The following is an 18073-nucleotide window of genomic DNA, read 5'->3' on the forward strand; positions in this document are numbered from 1 at the left end:
AAATCTACTGTGGTGTTTCAAATAGAAATGTATAGCCGGATCCTGATCGATTGTTTAGAACACTCGTGGAGAAGATTGAGTCTTAGGCGGTGTGATGCTGCGATATGTGTGCCTTCATTTGAGGGGTATCTGTCCTTAGTCTAACATGGATAATCCGCAGTCATTCATTCAAGCAATCTTTCCTCAGTGGTGAGTGCCTTTAATCTCAAGGGACAATGAGGCACATGCTTCCTCCTGCTCCTGTGTCTGAAAGAGTGTTGTATATTCACCATGGAACACTTGTTAATTCGCTTTTGCGTCTGTGACAAGTGAAGAAAAAAGTTGGTCAGGAGCAGGATTTTACTTTATTTTGTCTGTGAATTTTTTTAAATGAAAAGTTTACAACTATTTAAAGCATGTGTTGACTTCTCCTTAACATGCAGTTTTCAAACTATCTTGGGACAGCTGTAACGGCTGGCCTCCCCACCTGCTCCCTCACTCCTGTGAAGGCCATATCCCACATTGCTACCTACCAATATGCAATTGAAACACCGTTCCATACTCTGTAAAACCATTTATCTCTATTGATCTCCGTGCTTCTGAAAAAATAAAATGTCCTTTGCTTTAGAATTCACATATTCAAAATCTATACAGTATGATTATCTAGGTGGAAAGGTGTTGGCACTTCTGGTTATAGACCTGGAGATAATAATTTTGATCATCATCGAAATCAATATTATATTCTTACCTGCTTATGTGCCTGCTCTGCAGACTTCCTCTGCTCTGCTCAGTGCATGCACTAAGTGACATAAAAAGGTAGCTGGGCTGTTTAAAGTGCAGGATTTTGTCATCTGTTGCAACATGAGTATGAAAGCATCATGTGAAAATGCACAAATGAAAATGCACAGACTACAACATTATGGACTGCAGATTTAAAGCCCATATGAAAGTATGTACATACAACAAGAAGCTGAATCTAATGCTTCCATTAGCAGCTGACCCCAAATTTGCTATGAAAGAAGTTATCATAGAAATTTAAACCTGTCCAAAAGAGGTGCAAAGTGAGACTGGCTAGATTTGGGGATAATAACAGTTTAATATTAATGAGGTTCATGCCTTTATATTGTTGTGTTTTTTAATCTAATTATGAATTGTACACTCTGTGTTTTCACTTGGACACAGTTGAGCCCCTGGGTTGATAAATAGATGAGTAGAACGTTTTGCAACCCTGTGATTAAGCTGCAGCTGAAAAAGGTAATTTCATGTTTATTTTTATCTCTGATTAGTTGATCACACCAGAGTTATTCTGCATGACGGAGACCCTAACGAGGCAGTATCGGATTATATCAATGCTAACACCATTATGGTAAGCACCGTTGTTTGCATTCTTATTTTATTATTACAATATAGACTAAGTAGATTTAAAAGTCATCTTAAAACTGCCGAGTTGCAGGCATTTCGCCAGTTTTTGGTAATGCAAAATTTGATATTAAAAATGTTAAGGGTGGCAGCGCATTGAACTGCAGTGCAATAAAACCCAGACAAGGAAACAAGGAAAACCACATTTTTCATCATCGTCAATCTCTTTATTTCGATTCAAAGAATCATAAAAGAACATTTCAAACATTTGTATCTTTTAACTTTACCAAAGCTAGATTTTTGGAAATAAGAAAAATACTGCTTATTTCTCATTGACAGGGTCTGTACAGCCTTTGTACTTGAGAGATCTTATTTTTCATTGCACCTTTTTTTTTTTTGTTGACTTCTAATAAGAATTTAAGGTATTCGAAATAGATTGTGCAAACAGAATAGGTATCTACTGATTTCACTGTTAGTTGCTGATAGGTTATAATGCTCTAAGTGTGTATGTGTGTTGCAGCGCCCTTGTACGTCTAAGTCACTGCTAATCAACACAAGTGTCAGCCGAACCCCCCCCCCCCCCCTCAGTCATTGTTGATTGAATTTTAAACTTCACAGGTTTGGAAAATGTATGGTGCATGGTTCCTGAGGAGAGGCGATTTGAGTATTTAAAGTGAAAGCATTTCAGCTGTACTTCTGTTTTATCTTGGTGGGATGGCTTGCTTCCTGCTCTGCGTACAATGTCAGCACACATCGGGCATGATCCTTGTATGCAGAGACTGGATGTGCCTATGTGAAGATGTCAGTGTGACGCTTAACACCATCAGACCACTTCTTCTAAGACGATTTTTACACTGCATCTCAAATGTGATTATGTAAACTAGGTCATATAGAAATGACAATCCTCCCACACTCCTCTTTTTGCGTGGGTGATCCTTAATCCGCAGTATGGCTTCGATGTCATTACAGAACCGCAAATCCATCTTTTGCCTGCTGAAACTTTGTGGAAGTAGATTTATTACAACACATTTTACAGTTATTTAGCTATGTGACTTGCTTGTCATTGATATAATTTATAGAAATCATTATCATAGCAATTTTCAAATATTGTTCAATGAATGTTGCACTCCAATTTAAAGTTCAGAATGTAAGTTTCAATGGATTTTCTCTCCTTGTTTTTTTTAGCCTGAAGGAGATTCTAAATGCAACAACTCTAAGCCCAGGAAGCGTTACATTGCCACTCAAGGGTGCTTGCAGAACACAGTCAATGACTTTTGGAGGATGGTTTTTCAGGAAAATTCTCGAGTAATTGTCATGACCACCAAAGAAGTTGAAAGGGGAAAGGTACTAGACGTGTACATTCATCAATTGTTCTACGTTAAGGCACACATTGCAAACCATAAGAAAACGTGTATGGGTTGATAACATAGAAATGCATACAGACCTTTGGTAAAGCAACCGATTAGCATTTGCTGATATGGTATCATAGTTCATTATCTGATTACTCTAAGAAAGTTGTTGACGTTACCTTCTACTAGATGACTTTTATGCAATCCAATACTAGATGCATACCACATACTCTTAGTCTGTGCAGATCATTTAAAGATTAGTTGTATCAAAGGGCATTGTACCAATCAGTCCTCTCCCCATCACTGGGCATATGACGTGCCGGCTGCCATACAAATGCTTGTTTTTTTACCCAAAGGGCAACGGTCTCTGCTTGGGATGTGTCACTAACATTTCCGTTGATAATTAAAGAATACCATGTCATATTGCCATCTGTTCCTGCTAGGTGCATCCTGTTTTGAGCCTTCCTCTTCTTTTGGGGGTTGCATCTGATATATTTTCTGAGCCTCCAAAGGTGGTGTCAGCCTCTGTGAAGAAAAGGAAAACAGACTAGCGCTCTTTACCTCTTTCTTGGGGCTAAGCCTACAGGCAAGTTCTTCAAAAGGAACCCCACCTGGAATTCCTAAGATCACTACCAACACACACTTTGATGTTTGTTTTTGATAATTTGTATAGGTTTCATGTAAATTATGATTATCACCATACTATAGATAGCCCGTGAGATTATAAATATTGTTTTATAGTTTTATTAGTAATAAAACATACTGATCTCATACACCTAATCACCTAATTTATTAGCGTAGAGCTCCCTGTCTGCCTTGTGGCATAAAAGTATTATGCTGATTATTACCAAGTGAATGTTGTACCCCATCACACGTATTGCAGACTGAGGAGTCCTCAATTAAATGTCCTAGACGACTGCATGCCCCTGCACCCCCACATCAGGGAGAACTTAGAAATGCTTCTTTCCATAGCATTCCTCTGGAGCTGGTGGGGACACCCACTCATGCAATGAGAAACATTAGTATGCATTGGTTGTTGAACACCGTTAATGCGGAAGCTAAAGCCACAACAAGGTCATTCTACATTAAATATTTTATCTCATAACTCTAATCACTGGTAATTCAGAGCAGCGAAGAAATGGAAAATTTTGTTTTAGATCAAGGAACATGGAGCACATGACGGGCATGTTTGCTTTATGTGAATGAAACAAGGAACTCACATTTATTTTAGCCTAATGCTAAGTGAATACATTTTAACACGCATATATATACCATAGTAACATCTATTAAGGCTTTCCCCCCCAATCTCTTAGTTATGAGTTTGCTGTTATTAGAGGTAGAATTCTGAAACAGAGTTTAGGACTGTGCACTCTGCCAACCATGCATTGCAAACAGAGTACTTTATTACTTGACCATCCAAAAGCGTTTTGGACCTTCTCTAGTATTGAATCTTTTATAGATTCACATGCTTGAATCTTTCCCGTCGTCATGTTGGGAGTCCCACGGTAACCGTAGAAATAGTAGTACTGAATACATTACATAAATCTCCATAGAGAGAAAATTCAATTGAGCACTCTATCAACCTCATTTTATAACATCCAAAGTTCAGCCAATCACAGCAGAGACCTAAGAGTAACCCTCTCCAGAGAGCCACCACACCTCAGATTTCTTACTGCACGTCGTGTGATTGGGAGTCTCTCTGAGCTTTGCTCTGCGACAGTTGGCTTTTTCAACTTTGGACCTCCAGCTTTCAGCTCAAGGTATTCCTTAATGTGACTTTCCCAATGCCAGATAACAAAGGTTTGTTTAGGCTCTGTAAGACTTGTGGCAAATCTAGACTTTTCTCTGAACATCCTCACAAGCAATGTCTCTATTACCTCTGACCATAAGCCCACGGAATGCAAATACTGCTGCACCTTCTCGGGCAAGACCCTCGAGAATAGGGAAGGAAGACCGCTCCTTTGGCTCCAGAAGAAACAAGCATTTACAATGCAACAGTCTCGGCATTGTTAAAGTTGGAGCTATTGGCATTGCTCATGACATTATTTTTGTTTATGTTTTTTTAAAACATGTAAAGAAACGGCATTGTTATTTACAATGTCAATAGCTTAATCAGTGTGTGTGTAGGTGGCTCTGTGTGTGGGTGCAAATGCAATAGGTCTCGCATTTGAGAGTGATTAAGCTATTGACATTGTAAATAACAATGCCGTTTCTTTAAATGTTTTAATAACAAAAACCTAAACAAAAATAATGTCATGAGCAATGCCAATAGCTCTAACTTTACCAATGCCGAGACCATTGCATTGTAAATGCTTGTTGGTACTATTTCACTTGTTTTGTTCGTCAATGTACAGGTGAAAGCTTAGTCTCCTGTCGAGCTTGATGGCAGCGGAGTCTCCCATCGTCACCCTCTAGGTCACTTAAGACTCTCCAATATCCCCTCCTTTTCATAGAGCTTTTAAATGTCCTCAGTGTAACATAAGCCCAGACAAGCAACCAGCATGACCTATGAGATCACCTTTCTCGATCATCGGTTTTGTTAAATCCTTCTCTTATTTCTGTCACTGCTGCACTCAATAGATGTTCTTGGGTAGCTGATTTGTTACACAAACCCGCTGGGACATATCTTTCCCAAAGTTGTACAACTTCAAGTCTGTGTATGGTCTATTCCTGCTGGTTTAGGGCCGCTTGAAAGCTTTGCAGGGAGCATGACCGGGACAGATGTGTTCGTGGACCTTCTTTTATATGTCCAAACCTCAGTTGGCCTTCTCAGCTTTGCTTTTAATGTCGAAAAACGTGATGCTAGTTTTAAGGTGCTCTCCGTTATATTATAAATATCACGACATTCTGTAAGTGACTGAATACGTCCCATTTACAAGTTATTGTACAATTAGCATTAAAAAATACCGTAACTAATTCGGTGAGTGCTTTCTTTGGAGGTCACATAATGTGTTTTCAAAGATGTGCCATCCACTGTTCGCATTCCGCTCTAAATCTTGGCTCGTCAGTAATTGTCCGCGAGTCAGTCGTGTCTGGTGGCGTCGGTGCCCTACCCTTTGTGTCTGTGTAACATTCCCCTGGGTGAGAGTCCAGCGAAAGGGCTGCATTTGTTTTCCAATTGCGGCGGATTTCTCTGCTTGCTAGTGATGCTGCCTGCATGCTACCCAGGGGTGTTCACCATGTTTTATCGCTGCTTCTTGTCTGGATGCTGCCGCTCGGCCCCCCGTCCTCGCGTGGCCGAGGCTGATGCTCTGTGAAGTCATTGAGAGGTCAGAACATGGGCGGGGGGAGGAGATATAAATAGATCGTATCTGCCTGTTACATAATGTCGGCCTTTGAAGAGCCCTGCTCCGGTCACGCAGTATGTGCAGACCGGACCATTTGTGCACACTCAAAGGAACACGTTATCTCCCAACTGCTGGCCTCTGGAGGCGAAGAGGCTAGGCCGCCGCCTCACGGCTTTCTGGGCCTCATGGCCCACTCCTGTGCTTACGATAGATAGGATAGCAAGTAGAGCAAACAGTAACTTTAGAGGAGTGAAGATGGGGTTTCACCAATGGGAAAAACCCCTGTTGGTGAACGAAATTAATTAAGCAAGACTGTGATGCGCAAAAATGAAGAAAACAAAACGAGGAACTAGCAATCTTTGAGTCGACCTCTTTACCCTACTATTATATAGGTGCGGTACAACTGGGGCATCAAATCGGAGCCAGAAGGTGACTGCCGGTAAGGTGCGGAACAGGCAGTTTTCTTGGTAGTTTCTGAAAAAACGTGCCCGGCTTATCAGGGAGCAGTGCACAAAGTTGTTACTGCCACGTTTTTTTTATCCTCGGTACTGTGCCAGCCTCGAGCAAGAGGGGGGTGGCAAATGGTGTGCACTTTGATGTCCTCAGTGGCCGCGCGGCTCACTGAGGACATCAAAGCAAGTGATCAGGCAGTGCTTTTCAGGCTGCCAAATGGTGCGCGCGCTCGGCGCACATGCACTGTATTTGGAGGCCTGAAAAGCCACTGTTTGCACTTCCAAAACTCCCTTACTATAAGTCTCGCCAGAGCAGCGCTAAAACGCTGTCTCAGCCGAGACCTAAAAAGCAGTTTCTGAATCTGGCTCTGACACTGAGGAAAACCCCTATTCTTCCTCCAGGAAAAGCCCCATTCTTCCTCTTCTCACCAAGGGGACTCTAAGGGATCGAAATCACAGGAGCAGGATAGATCTAAGGAGAAACACCACAGAAAGCACGTAGAAGGAACTTTAAAATCAGACTTTTTGTCTCCTGTAAGTTTGAGTCTACTCTGATGCACGTAGGGATGCCAGGTTTTAAGTCTTGTGGGGTCTGCCGTCGCAATATGCCGGTGGCGGACCCCCACGACGTCCGTCTCTTCTGCCTGGAGAGCGACCATGACTCCCGGTCCTGTATGGACTGTCTGGTCATGGCCCCGAAGGCCTTGAGAGAGCGGCGCCGCAAGCTGCTTGAGGTCCGGCACTCGTCCCCGCGCTGTTCACGGTCCAGAGGCTGCTCCAGAGAACACTCGCGGGGCCACCATCATCGCTCCTCAGGCTCCTAGTCTTCACCCTTGGATTCGGGTGAGAGACGACACAAAAAGAAGTTGAAGAAGCGTTGTCGCTCTCCGACGTCCCCCCCCCCCGTCGGTCCCCGGAGGCAGACGAGGGGGACAGGGGTTCTGCCCCTGCGACTCTTTTGGAGCCCGGGAGTCCCGCGGTCTACCCACCTCATCCGGGTCCGTCGGCGACTCACGCACAGGTGCAAGAATTTCTTGCTACCATGGACCGCCTGTTTAGGCCTTGGGCTCCTGCCGACGCGCCCTTGGGCCCGTGTCAGGATCCTGTCGGGCCGACGGCTCCGGCGCCTCAGGATCCTGCGCCGCTGGCTCCAGCCGCGGTGCCACAAGGTCCCCCTGTTGCCGAGGGTAAAGATGCGGATAAGTTCGCCATTCGGTGTGGTTTGGACACAGTGGACTCACTAGGTAGAGCAATTGATACGACTGTGGCGCTTAGTCGCCACGCCTGGTTGAGATCTACCGGGTTCTCGCCAGATGTCCAAAGCTCGCTCATGGACATGCCCTTTGATGGCACTTGCCTGTTTGGCGATAAAGCCGACACTGCGCTGGAGCGTTTTAAGGACTCGCGGGCCACGACCAAGTACTTACGTCTTTCCACGAAAAGCCCAGCCACCCCTGGTTTTCGTTCCTTTCGTGGCCACGGAAGGGGCGCCCTGGCACGTTCCTTCAGCAAGCCTGTGCAGACTCAGCGCGGACACGTTTTCCGCAGGGGTGGGTCTGGGAATCAGCGTGGGGGTCAGTCCACCTCTGCCCCCGTTGCTTCAACCTCCAAACCTTCCTAATCCGAACTTTGGGGGGGGCACCCCGCGCCAGTGGGTGGCAGGATCCGCCATCACCTCCCCCACTGGCACACTATCACGTCGGACAAGTGGGTGTTGCAGATCATCCGCAAGGGTTACTCCCTTCCCTTTCAGTCCACCCCTCCAGCCATGCCACCTCAGTACCACCGCATGTCGGGGGAACACTTGGCACTTCTCCAGCAGGAAGTCACAGCCCTCTTGGCCAAGGGGGCCATCAAGTGCGTTCCTGGGCCAGAAGTAGGGAGTGGTTGTTATTCCCACTACTTTCTGGTCCCCAAGAAGGACAAAAGGGGTCTGCGTCCCATCTTGGACATCCGGAACGTCAAACACTTCCTCCAGAAGGAGAAGTTCAAGATGTTGACTTTGGCTCAGGTCTTGTCTGCTCTCAATCCAGGGGAGTGGATGGTAGCGTTGGACTTGCAGGACGCCTATTTTCGTGTTCCCGACCTGCAGGCCCATCGGCGTGACCTGCGGTTCATGGTAGGCCACGAGCACTTTCAGTTTATCGTGCTCCCCTTTGGTCTTACCAGCGCCGCTCGGGTGTTCACAAAAGTGATGGCGGTGGTCGCAGCTCATCTGCGCAGATGGGGGGGTCTCAGTCTTCCCCTATCTAGACGACTGGTTGTTGAAGGCGGGCTCGCCCCAAACGGTCGTCTCCCATCTGCAGACTACGGCCAACCTCCTGCATTTGCTGGGGTTTTCCATCAATGTCCCGAAGTTGCACCTGAATCCCTCTCAGAAGCTCCAATTCATCGGAGCAGTTCTGTATTCTGCGCCGTTGCGGGTCTATCCTCCCGAACAGCGGATCCGGGATAGTCAGGCCCTGATTCCGATCTTTCAGCCTCTGTCCCGGGTTTCAGTCAGGATGACCCTCTGACTTCTGGGCCTGATGGCCTCCTGCAAGTGCAACATGCCAGATGGCATATGCGGGCTCTGCAGTGGGACCTGAAGTTTCAGTGGGCACAGCATCAGGGCAACCTCTCCGATCTCGTCCAGATCTCGGAGGGCACTGCACGTCACTTGCAGTGGTGGCTCACAAACCGCGATTGGGTCAATGGCAGATCCCTCTCCCTTCCCCAACCGGAGTTCACAGTGGTGACGGATGCGTCCCTCCTGGGATGGGGTGGTCACATGGGAGAGGCGGAGATCAGGGGCCTCTGGTCTCCGGCGGAATCCCGGCTCCATATCAACCTTCTGGAGCTGTGGGCGATCCGACTTGCTCTGAAAGCCTTCCTTCCCTCTGTCTCTGGGGACAGGTGGTGCAGGTGTTCACAGACAACACCACCTCCATGTGGTATAGCAAAAAACGGGGCGGGTGGGGTCGTGGACCCTATGTCAGGAGGCCCTGCGCCTCTGGACATGGCTGGAACATCGGGGCATCTCTCTGGTGGTTCAACACCTGGCAGGCTCCCTTAATGCCAGGGCGGACGAACTCATGCATGTTGGATCACGAATCGCGTCTGACCTCGGACGTGGTGCAAGGTCACTTTCTGCGGTGGGGAGAGCCTTGGTTAGATCTATTTGCCACCGGAGAGAACGCTCAATGTCATCAATTCTGTGCGTTGGAATTTCCGAGGCGGCACTCGCTCAGAGACGCTTTTCGTCACGAGTGGAGTTGGGGTCTGTTGTACGCCTTTCCGACTATACCAATTCTGCCCAGAGTGCTGAAGAAGATCAGACGCGACCGGGCCCAAGTCATTCTTGTGGCTCCAGATTGGGCAAGAAGAGTATGGTATCCCGAGCTACTCAGTCTGGCAATCTGTCCTCCGATCCGACTGCCTATTCAGGAGGATCTTCTGTTGCAGCAGCAGGAGACGGTCCTTCACCCGAACCTGTCCAGCCTCCACCTCCATGCGTGGAAATAGAGCGGCGACAGTTGACAGCTTTGACCTTCCTGCCGAAGTCTTTGATGTTATTTTGGCAGACAGGCGTCCCTCCACTAAAACGGTATACGCCTGCAGGTGGAATAAATTGGTAGCATGGTGCACAGCGAAGGCTGTGGATCCCCTTTCTGCCCCTCTTTCAGAAGTTCTTCTGTTCCTCCTTTCTCTGGCCCAGCAGGGCTCTGCTCTGGGCACTATCAAGGGCTATCTCTCGGCCTTTTCCGCATTTTTAAGGCTTCCAGATCAGCCTTCTCTTTTCAAGTCCCCGGTTGTTAGTCATTTCTTGAAAGGCATTACACACACTTTCCCACTGGTCCCCTTTATAATGCCTCAGTGGGACTTGAATCTTGTGTTGACTTATTTGATGTGCGCTCCCTTTGAGCCGCTTCACAACTGTCCCTTACGTCTTCTCACCTTAAAGACTGCTTTCCTGGTTGCTATCACCTCTGCTGGAAGAGTGAGTGAGTGAGCTCCAGGCTCTTTCTTCTAAACCTCCCTTCCTTTCTGTTCATCCGGACAAGTTGGTGTTCAGGACCCGTCCTTCTTTTCTGCCCAAGGTTGTCACGGCCTTCCACATCGGGCAGACCATCACTTTGCCCACCTTCTTTCTGCATCCTTTGAAAGAGGAAGAGAGGCTCCACTGTCTGGACCCAAAACGTGCGCTCTCGTTCTATCTGAAGCGCACACAACAGTTCCGGGTGGATGATCAACTCTTTGTTGGCTACGTGGGCGTCAAGAAAGGTCGGGCTGTGCACAAACGAGCCATCTCTAGGTGGGTTGTTCTGTGTATTAAAGCCGGTTACTCCTTGGCTAAAAAGGAGCCTCCTGTGGGGCTGCGTGCCCATTCTACTCGGGCGACGGCAGCCACTACCGCTCTGGGACGGGGAGTCCCTTTGCAGGATATCTGTCAGGCAGCTACGTGGTCCTCGCTGCATACCTTTACAATCTGGATTAGCCTACACACCCTTTCGATTGCATTTAGCAGCCGTAGCTGCATACTTACAAAACAGACAACAGTTCTCTATTCAGAGTACCAGTGATTAAAGCCTTAACAGAAGGACTAAAAAGAGTAATACCACCAAGAGCTCCACTTGCACCTGTATGGAACTTGAACATAGTCCTTACAAGGCTAATTGGTCTACCTATTGAACCAATGCACAAGCCTCAACTGCAATTTCTCTCATAGAAAGTTGCTTTTCTTATTGCAATCACTTCCTTAAGGAGAGTTGGTGAACTCCAGGCACTAACTATACATGAGCCTTTCTTTCAACTTCACATAGACAAAGTGGTTCTTCAAACCAATACCAAATTTCTTCCTAAAATGGTTTCTGCTTTTCACATCAATCATTCAGTTGAGTTACCCGTGTTGTTTACTCAACCTGATTCTATATCAGAACGAGCTCTACACACTCTAGATGTCAGAAGAGCTCTACTATATTATGTGGAAAGTACAAAAGATTTTCGTAAGGCAAAACAGCTCTGTGTTGCTTTTTCGCCACCACACGAAAGCAATTCGATTTCTAAATCAGGCTTTGCAAAATTGATCGTGAAATGTATCCAAACATGTTATGTGAAAGCAAAAAGAACTTTGACCATACCCCTTATAGCGCATTCCACCTGCCGAATAGGGGCTACTTTCACAAGCTAGCTGACATCTGTAAGGCAGCAACATGGTCTACACCGCACACATTCACCAAACACTATTGTGTTGATGTGTTCGCGAGGCAACAAGCAAATGTAGGCCAGGTAATACTTAAAACACTTTTTCAAACAACTGCAACAGCTACAGGTGAACCACAGCTTTGAAAGTTTACTGCTGTATTGTCTATGTAAAGCATGTGATCTACAGCTCACATGCCTGGAACGGATAATGTTACTTACCCAGTAAGCATCTGTTCTTGGCATGTAGAGCTGTAGATTTTCATGCACCCAACTGCCTCCCCGGGTTCCTATGCCTGTTGTAGTTTTCTTACTTTACATACATACGCATGGACATCTCTATTCTACCTTTACTAACTCCATTCTCACACTCTGCGGGAAAACAATCTAACAATGGAGTTGATGCCCATGTGCACTATCACCGAAAGGAGTAGTCACCTACCTCGTTACTGGAAAGACTTCTTCGAAGAAAAACAACTTGCAAACATCTGGACCCAACACTAGCTAGCAGGAGTATGCAAAGCATGTGAATCTACAGCTCTAAATGCCAAGAACAGATTTTTCTGCCCTCCTACAGTTCATTGTATCTACCCTTACAGTACCTTATCTTAAACTGCAGTGTGCCCATCTTTTAAACTCTTTGTACCGAATCTAGGTCTAATCCCGGTGTTTCCATTCACCAGGAATAGACCAACAATTCACTGCAAGTCAGGAACTCCCATTGTAGTCCCCACATGCATTTGTAATTGTTTTTTATATAGCGCTTACTACCCCTGATGAGGCATCACAGCGCTTTTCGGCGAGTTGCACACTATTATGAAACCCAAAAAGGATTTCTATTGGGAAATATGAATTAATTTGAGTGGTGAACACAAGAAGATGATGCACCTAGTGCTGAAACTTTTCAAACACTCAGCCCCGGTCACAGATCTGGGTTGAATCCATCATCATTCTTTATCTCACTCTGCCACCCCAGTTCAGACACAGCTATATACAAATCAGTCTTGACCCTGTGCCTCAAGGGAACAGTCCAACCCGAACTGCCAAGCCATGTCTTCCCTGGACCGGAAACAAGCATCCTGGGACCAGTTTCGGGCTAACAGCCCTCTTCAGCCAGGCTAGCTTGAATCCAGTGGCAAAGTGACCAAGGGACCCACGTCTGGGCATACCCTGCCAACTTAGGGCGAACAAAGCAAACACAAGGAGATGAAGAACAAGTTACTTACCTTCGGTAACGCTTTTTATGGTGGGTACAGTATCTGCCTGTGGATTCCTCACTGGCCCACCCGCCTCCCCGTTGTCCACCTTTGTATACCTTAAAGGATGCCTTGTTTGGCAGGTTGTTTTATATTGTGTCTTCTTTCTATCTGGTACACTTTTAGTTAATGCTTTTGTTCCTTAGCTTTCCTTTTTATATATGTACAATGTATATTTGTTTGAATGTTGTATACTTTGTATACTTTTAATCTGTTGTCGGTCCACCTGTTCGCCTCGGAGGCATGGAAAATACGGGTGGAACTGACGCCATCACGCCGACGTGGCTCTCTTATGGCTCCGGTGACGTCATACGGAGTCGCGAGCGGAGCCGATGTATTATGACATCCACGTCGGCGTAGAGAGCTGGGGAAAGAAGTTCTGTGGAATGCTGGCGCAGGGGACATTCACAAGGTGAGGAATCCACAGGCAGATACTGTATCCACCAGAAAAAGCGATACCGAAGGTAAGTAACTTGTTCTTTGTGACTTAAAGAACATTAAGGAAATGTTACTGTGAAACTGGACAACGTTCACAGTGTTTATTTCTGATCGCAGCGGCTGCTTCATGTCCGTTGCACCATTCAGGGAGTCCTTTCGTTGGCGCTTTCATGAGGACATGATCAGGAAGCTGGAAACTTATGGCACATTCTCTTTAAAAGCACAGCATGTTGGCAACTGGTTAATCAATTAGACCTATGTAGCGCTTTAGATCTCAAAGCGCTATGGTGGGTGCAGCAGTTACAACTCATGAAATATGGGGTGCAACTCACAAGGAGGGGGCAGGTTTGAGTACACATTGGCTGCAATCGAACTCTTAAGATGATAGGCTGTGTGTATCCATTATCAGCACTCAGTCTTCGCTAAGTGATCTTGTTTGTTTTGTTGTTGTGTTAATGCTTTGCTGCGCCCGTTTGACTTACAACGTGCTTTCTCTTTCCACAAACTGGATGTTTGTGTTCCTTTATTTTGAGATGCTTTTAGAATTACTGTCACACACACAACCACACAACCACACACACACACACACACACACACACAACCACAACCACACACACAACACCACAACCACACACACAACACCACACAACCCCACACACAACCACACACAACCACACACACACAACCACACACACACCACACACACACAACCACACACACAACCACACACACAACCACACACACAACCACACACACAACCACACACAACTACATTCACACAACCGCACACACAACCTCACACAACCACACCCAACCACACACACAACCACACACACACACAACCACAACCACACACAACCACACATCCACACACACAACCACACACACACACAACCACACACACACACAACCACACACACAACCATACCCACAACCACACAACCACACACACACACAACCACACACACACACACACAACCACACACACACACAACCACACACAGCCACACACACAGCCACACACACACACACACAGCCACACACACACAGCCACACACACACAGCCACACACACACACAGCCACACACACACAGCCACACACACACAACCACACACACACACAACCACACAACCACACCCAACCACACCTAACCACACACAACCACACACACAACCACACACAACCATGCAACCACACACACAACCACACACAACCATGCAACCACACACACAACCACAACCACACACACAACCACAATCACACACACACACAACCACACATAAAACCACACACACAGCCACACACACAGCCATACACACAGCCACACGCACACAGCCACACACACAACCACACACACACAACCACCCACAACCACACCCCCAACCACACACACACACAATCACACACAACCACACACAAACAACCACACACACAACCACACACACAACCACAACCACACACACAACCACCACACACAACCACACACACACAACCACACACACAACCACACACACACAACCACACACACAACCACATACACAACCACATAAACAACCACACACAGAACCACACATACAACCACACACACAACCACACCCATACAACCACACAACCACAACCACACACAACCACACACAACCACACACAACCACACACAACCCCACGCAACCACACGCAACCACAATCACAACCATACACACAACCGCACACACAACCACACACACACACACAACCACACACAACCACACACACAACCACACACACGACCACACCCAAACGCACACACAACCACACACAACCACACCCACAACCACACACACACAACCACACACAACCATGCAACCACACACACAACCACACACAACCATGCAACCACACACACAACCACAACCACACACACAACCACAATCACACACACACACAACCACACATAAAACCACACACACAGCCACACACACAGCCATACACACAGCCACACGCACACAGCCACACACACAACCACACACACACAACCACCCACAACCACACCCCCAACCACACACACACACAATCACACACAACCACACACACACAACCACACACACAACCACACACACAACCACAACCACACACACAACCACCACACACAACCACACACACACAACCACACACACAACCACACACACACAACCACACACACAACCACATACACAACCACATAAACAACCACACACAGAACCACACATACAACCACACACACAACCACACCCATACAACCACACAACCACAACCACACACAACCACAACCACACACAACCACACGCAACCACAATCACAACCATACACACAACCGCACACACAACCACACACACACACACAATCACACACAACCACACACAACCACACACACAACCACACACACGACCACACCCAAACGCACACACAACCACACCCACACAACCACACACAACCAACACAACCAACACACACAACCAACACACACAACCAACACACAAAACCAACACACACAACCACAAACACAAAACACACAACCACCCACACACAACCACACAACCACAACCACACACACAGCCACACACACAACCACACACACAACCACATGCACAACCACATGCACAACCACACACACAACCACAAAAACACACAACCACAAAAACACACACACACAACCCCACACACACACACACACACAACCACACACACACACAACCACAACCACACAACCACACACACAACCACACACACCCACACACACAACCACACATACAACCACAAAGACCACACACAACCGCACACACAACCGCACACACAACCACACACAACCACACACACACAACCACACATACAACCACAAAGACCACACACAACCACACACAACCACACACACAACCACACACAACCACACACACAACCACACACACAACCACACATACAACCACACACACAACCACACACAACCACACACACACACACACACACACACAACCACACACACACACACACACAACCACACACACAACCACACATACAACCACACACACAACCACACACACAACCACACATACAACCACAAAGACCACACACAACCATGCACAACCACACACACAACCACACACAACATACAACCACAAAGACCACACACAACCACACACAACCACACACACAACCACACACAACCACACACACAACCACACATACAACCACACACACAACCACACATACAACCACACACACAACCACACACACAACCACCCACACCCACACAACCACACATACAACCACAAAGACCACATACAACCACGCACAACCACACACACAACCACACACACAACCACACACAACCACACACAACCACACACAACCACACACACAACCACATATACAACCACACACAACCACACACACACAACCACACACACACACACAACCACACACACACACACAACCACACACACACAACCACACACACAACCACATACACAACCACACCCACAACCACACACACAACCACACACAACCATACACACAGCCACACACAACCACACACACACAACCACACACACAACCAAACACACAACCAAACACACGGCCACACACACAACCACACCTCCACACATGCATCCACACCCACACACACAACCCACACACACAACCCACACACACAACCCCACATACACAATCACACACAACCACACACCCATACAACCACACACCCATACAACCACACACACACATATAACCACACAACCACACACACACACACAACCACACACACACACACAACCACACACCCACTTCAAGCATTGGCATAGCCAATAGGTCTCGCCTTTTTGGGACCTTATAAGTGTTTAGCCACGCAACAGTTGATGTGGTTGCACCAAGGATATTGTGCTTCATATCTAAATACTTACAAGGTCCCAAAAGCTAGACCTATTGGCTATGCCAATGCTTGTTTACTTGTATGGTGGGGTTTTGAGATGAGGTGCCAAAGAGAAAATGTGACCCTTCCAGACACACGGATGCTTCTGAGTATCACAGGAAAACGTTTGTTTATAGAGCTTGAAAGGCTCCTCTGATAACATATACTGGGGACTTCTAGACAAGTAAAGTTAGGAGTATAGCCAATTTAACATTACATTTTTAGGGGTCAAAGCACTGGCACTGACGTCTGGTTAACAGGCCACAGTGCACTCTCAGAGTCAAAAAGCCAGCAGCGTTAGTCCAAACCTTTGTGGCTGAATAGGCAAAAAAAAAAGCATTTCCTTACATGACCCCCCTCTAGATGAATGGTGATAAGCAACTAACCTATGGCAACATTTACAATGTCCAAACTGTCTTGCTAACCTCAAAACAAACTAAACCAAATAGGCCTGATCACAGAGTTATCTTCAAATACATGATTAATTTGTCTTTGGACCACATGAAAAGTGTGCTCACGCCGTCAGACATAGGGTTAAACCCAAAATCCAACTTGCAGATTACCAATATGGTCACCCTACATCTTGAAATCATCATCTCACCTCTCCTATTGCATGCTTGGTTATCCATTCATTAGGGTTCTGGGACTTTTTGCAATACCTAATTTCACCTACTCCTGTTTCCACACAGACAGCGCCAATGCATGAATTTTCACCCTGATAACATTAAATTGTCATATGAACTATGCCAATGTGATCAAAGGAAGTGACATCAATGAAGTTAACAAAAAGCTACAAAAACATGCAACATTGATTAAATAATAAAAATTGACTAAGATGATGCTCTATAATGC

At 46.5% G+C, this 18073-nt stretch overlaps 1 protein-coding gene across 2 annotated transcripts in view; it reads left to right on the plus strand.

Moving 5' to 3' along the window:
* The window catches only part of PTPN11 (protein tyrosine phosphatase non-receptor type 11), a 663532-nt gene that overhangs the window by 404425 nt on the left and 241034 nt on the right, over positions 1-18073 (plus strand). For both annotated transcript variants that reach the window (XM_085636151.1, XM_085636152.1), the window contains exons 8-9: positions 1266-1345; positions 2524-2682. In XM_085636151.1, coding sequence (XP_085492277.1) covers positions 1266-1345; positions 2524-2682 — 239 coding nt within the window. The remainder of the gene's footprint in view (positions 1-1265; positions 1346-2523; positions 2683-18073) is intronic.

Source organism: Triturus cristatus, chromosome 11 (assembly GCF_964204655.1).
Source record: "Triturus cristatus chromosome 11, aTriCri1.1, whole genome shotgun sequence".
In the NCBI taxonomy this organism is placed as follows: Eukaryota; Metazoa; Chordata; class Amphibia; order Caudata; family Salamandridae; genus Triturus; species Triturus cristatus.